General features: G+C 45.0%; 1 protein-coding gene across 9 annotated transcripts in view; it reads right to left on the bottom strand.

Moving 5' to 3' along the window:
* Nucleotides 1–883: 883 nt before the first annotated feature.
* LOC118364851 (gap junction gamma-1 protein-like) overlaps nucleotides 884–5162 on the bottom strand; it is a 44592-nt gene continuing 40313 nt past the window's right edge. For 8 of the 9 annotated variants that reach the window (XM_035746654.2, XM_035746661.2, XM_035746646.2 and 5 more), the window contains one exon: nucleotides 884–4230. In XM_035746654.2, coding sequence (XP_035602547.1) covers nucleotides 2744–4159 — 1416 coding nt within the window. In that variant the 5' untranslated portion in view covers nucleotides 4160–4230 and the 3' untranslated portion in view covers nucleotides 884–2743. Of the gene's footprint in view, nucleotides 4231–5162 lie in introns of those variants that run through there. The other variant, XM_035746688.2, reaches the window with a different exon arrangement.

Below are 5162 nucleotides of genomic sequence, written 5' to 3'. Positions count from 1 at the left end.
GAGGAGTTTTAGATAGGCCTATGCGATTTCAAATTATAGCACCACTGACCCTAGAATAGATATTCAATAAATAAATAATACATTTGTCATATCATACATTTGAACCATTTATCAATTCATCTTCCTACATCATTCGTTATTTTTTATGGGAGAATTAATAATAATAATAATAATCTTTATAGTGGTATAGTGGTAGTTAGTGTAACCAGAGAGGAAGAGGCGAAGCAAGAGAGTTTAATCCGCCCAAAATCTGTTCACTTTAAGCAGATCATTAATTACTAAGCAAGTGAGAAGTTTTTTGTGTGGGGGGAAATAAGTGAGTTTAGTCAAGATAAAAATGTATTACCATTTTGATATGTGATGCATATTTGATCTTATACAAGTTCCGTAATGCTTAGGTTGTTATGAGTGTACTGATAGTGTGATGCACATGACATCCCAGCAACTTTCAGAAAAAACATTCTATATCAGAGTTGTCCCTGAGATGGCCTATGCATATTCATAAGACTAGCAAGCATCTCACTCTCCATTGAATACAGGCAGTTGACATCAACACCCCTCATGGAATATTCAAAAAAATTATTCAAATAACGAGATGTATCCACGCGTCCAGAGGAATAGGCGGAAGCTTGATAGCCCAACGTTCTGCTCTGTGGACAACAAATCCCATTGCTAGGGCAGAGACACAAGCATCTCGTTATTATATCCAGTATCTTTGGTGTAACACAGAGACCTCATAAATTGTATTGGTAAAACACTTGTTTTCACTTCATATGCAAGCTCTTCACAATAATTGTGCTTACATTTATCATAGGGCGGGAAATAGCAAGTAAATAGGATAATTCATTCCACTCCAAAAAACAACACCACAAAAGACAAATACTTAAACATTTGAAACTTTGTGTTTATTCATACTCCCTTTATAAAAATGATTCAGAACATGCACTTTTCTTTTTTTGCACAAAATATTTCCCAAAATGGAAATATTGGCACAGTGCAAGGGCTCTCAGCTTTCCACTTTAACATTTGAATGAGGAAAAAAGGCAAATAAAATATACATATAGCATTTTTTTTTTTTTAAGTAGCCAAGACAGGTGTCCTTCTCTTATTTCCCACCCACATGTAAGTGGTATGTTTTGACACACACACTCAAAATGGATGTCACTACAAATGATAGTTGTTTCTCACACCCCATTCACCCCCAAAATACCAACTGTCTCTGGTTGGAGATGTACCAGAACATCAGGCGAACACAAACCATCGATAGTAGGGAAACTAGGCTGACTAGATGACACACCATGACCAGACGTCAATGTAAAAACATATTAAAGGGACATTCCACTACAAAATAATAAAACAAATAGAGATGTTTTCAAACTACAAAAGCAGCCTAATGTCAAGATGAGTAAACATTCCATGCCCAAAATAAATGGAAAAGATAAGCACCGCAAATCTGGAAATGTTTTTTTGGGATTGTGGCAAATAGCTACTGTACATCAACAAAAACAGATGGGCCTGGGACGAGGACATCAAATTAACAATTTTATCATCTGACAAACTTTTGATTTTGGAGTGTGTAATGTCCCTTGAATCAATACATTGAAGCAGCCCTTCCATACAACTTCAGCAACACTGAACATAGATTGTATTTCTTCTTCTGTGGAACATTGTCATCAACGGAGGAAATGAAAGAACATTAATATAAAAACATACAGTAACTGAACCAATCAAAGTGCTGCTTAATTGTCTCTCACCAAACACAATAAAAACAGAACAACAATTTTGTACACATTATGAAAATATAAACAATTGTTGTCAAATGTTCTCCCTTCTCTGTATGCTCTCTATAGTATGGCAATAGTATTCCTCACACATACAATGGAGCAACAATTAAATAGTTCCTCGTAAAATACTGACTGGTCTTTCAACGGTTAAAGGGTTCTCTCAATGTCTTGTCCTGGAACACTCAACACTGAAAACCAAATAAAAAAAAACATTTCAAACAGCATATCTTAAGCAGTAACGCATAGTAAAATATATGGTGTGGGCAGGCCTACACTGTAGGCTAAGAACATGTCTGCACTGTTCACGGTTTTGACCACCAGATGAAGCTCAAGAGCCATTAAAGAGACAGGTGGATAGAAAGACAGAGAAAACCTCTGACTCTTCTTGGTACCAGTCGTGACCCACAAACATCTCTTTACTATGGAAACATTTCACATACAAGCGTCCGTCTTGTGAGCAGTTTGGCAAAGAAAGCACACTTTTTACTCGCACAATATTATTCTTGGAGTAATAAGAAGGCACTTCAGATTGTTCTTCTAAGAATGCAGCTTAGAAGTCTCCCATTTCTTTGTGGAAGCAAAGATAAAGTCATAGCACCGACATATGGCATATTTATACCGATACACATTTAAAAAGAAAATAAATGGACTCTCAATTACTGTGTCTTTTCGCATATTGCTCCTTCTTTTGAACGTAGAATTACTTATAAAACATAACAACGTACAGCTGACAGTTGTAACATCAGATACAGCTGACATTGATTACCTCATTTGCATTTAGTGATGTTACAAACTTCAAGTTACAAACTAATTTCAGCCTGTCTCCAGGGGGCACTAGCGTCAGTTGTGTCTGTAGGAGCTATATACTCAGTAACGGAGCAATAACTCCTATATCATAATTTGTTATAGAAGATAACGCTGCATATACTAAGTCCGCTTAGAATTATCTATTGTAGATGTCAAATCCACTCGGAGCCCTTGCCGTCACCCGACTTGCTGCTGCTATTGCTGCTGTTTCCCCTTTCGGCTTTGCTGGAGGTGTGCTTGGAGGCTTGCCGGTGCTTGCGATCACGGTGGGGCTTGCTGGGGTTGTTGTGGCCCTGTTCATGGCTGTAGGCCTGGATGGCCGACTCCAACCGGTCCTGCGCCTGCCGAATCTCCCTTTGGAGGGCGCCACGAGCGTCCCTCACGCCACCCGACGATGGGAAGTTATCCTCATTGCTGGCGTACTGCCGCCTCTCCTCCTGGGCGATGTTGGCGCGGTTCTGTCGGCACGCCATCTTGGCGTTGCTGAGGTCGGTGAAGGGCAGCTGCCCATCGGGCGCCACAGTCGGCACCATCAGTGTTGGGGGCTTGACGGCGATGTTGTAGCCCGGCGGCGCTGACGGGGCATTCCAGGAGTAGGGGTAGCTGCTGTAACCATCGCCCCCCACTACTCCTCCGTCGCGGAACGTGGGCGGCCCCCCGGGACCGCCGCCACCCCCAAGGCCATACAGGTCCTCCTCGGAGAGCGGTCTCCGACGGGAGCGCAGGATGTCACAGATGGTGCCAACGCCTAGGTGGAGCATCTCCCACACGTTGAGCGCCAAGCAGAGCAGCGACACGGCATACATGATGAGCAGGAAGATGGTCTTCTCGGTGGGGCGTGACACAAAGCAGTCCACACTGTGCGGGCACGGCCGGCCCGAGCACACGTAGATGGAGGGCACCGCCAGGCCGTAGAGGGCGTACTGCCCCCCCAGAAAGGCCACCTCTAGCATGGAACGCGCCAGCAGCTGCAGCACGTAGATACGCATCAGCCCGTCCTCCTTGATGCGCTGGCGTCCGTCATGGCGCACCTTGCCTTTACCCTGGCAGCCGCCGCCTCCAGCTCCTCCGCCACCCTTGCCTCCTCCCCCGTCGCCTGCCCCCGTCTCGCTCTCAACCTCGGGAACCTCATAGATCATGGGGTCCTCCTCCTGGTCATCCTCGGCCTCCTCCATGCCCCGGTGTTGCCTTCTGGCCCCGAGGTAGAGCTTCCTAGGCTTGCGCTGGGACAGTCCTCCTCCTCCACCCTCAGCTCTCTCCTCACGCCTGGCAATCTTGTTGACGGCGTAGCCCAGGTACATGAGCGACGGCGTGGCCACCAGTATGATCTGAAAGACCCAGAAGCGGACGTGTGAGAGCGGTGCGAATGCATCATAGCAGACGTTCTCGCAGCCCGGCTGGCCTGAGTTGCACACGAACTTGCTCTGTTCATCGTAGTAGATGGACTCGCCGCCCACGGCGGTAAGGACGATGCGAAAGACGATGAGCACGGTAAGCCAGATCTTGCCCACGAAGGTAGAGTGGTTGTGGATTTCCTCCAGCAGGCGTGTCAGGAAGCTCCAGCTCATTGTGATGGGAGTCTGGGCGACAGAGAGAGAGAGAGGAACCTCCCTCCTCCTCACTTCTCACACACTGCCGTCTGTGGTAGAAAAGGAAGGGGGGGTGGGAGGGTCAGGTGCTTGTATAGTGCTCAGGTTAATAGTGGGCACACACACACACACACACACACACACACACACACACACACACACACACACACACACACACACACACACACACACACACACACACACACACACCATAAATACAATTGATTGACACATGAAAGCAATTCAAGATCAGGACAACAAAAGCTATTACTCCTTTCATATCAGCCTCATGTGGCATAAGGTGCGATGGGATAGCATTACGTCAAATACAGAACATTGACAGGCCCCAGGTGTTGCACAAGTGAAGTATTCAGAGAGGTATCAGCCTTGTGGAATAAGGTGTGATGGGATAGCATTTATGTAAAATACATTGACAGGCCACAGGTGTTGCCACTAGGGATGTGGTCATGGACAATTTTGCATCAGTTTTCTGTTCAAACGCGAAAGGAAAAAAATCATAAAATTCCACGTCAATTTACAATCCAGAAAAATGGCCCTATTATATATGTATGTATATATGGAAGCCAGGCTTCAAAAAATGAACCAAATAACCAAAAAATACTAAAACATACAATCTATCGTATCCCTGTGTTTCATAATTTTCCTTCAATTCGCAAGAGGCTGAATGTATCTCACTGGAAAAAGCGAGTGAAACAGAACCTCCCCGGTCTCTGTATGTGTAGGCCATATAATTGATGCTGTTTGGTCAAAAAGAGTATGACATTGTTGCCGCCCGTGGCGTTGCATGCAACGGAATCCAGCGAGCATTTTTGGCCTCCCTTGATATTTAAAATAATAATAGCCAATCAGCATTGAGCTACGGTGAGTGAGCTCAACTGTGAATGGTCCTGGTGCACCAAAAAAGGTTCAAGGGAAGCCCGTTAGGATTTGGCTTCACTCCAATCACATCACATCACGTCAA

This window comes from Oncorhynchus keta, chromosome 3, assembly GCF_023373465.1.
Source record: "Oncorhynchus keta strain PuntledgeMale-10-30-2019 chromosome 3, Oket_V2, whole genome shotgun sequence".
Lineage (NCBI taxonomy): Eukaryota > Metazoa > Chordata > Actinopteri > Salmoniformes > Salmonidae > Oncorhynchus > Oncorhynchus keta.
This window is presented reverse-complemented; position numbering and strand designations above follow the sequence as displayed.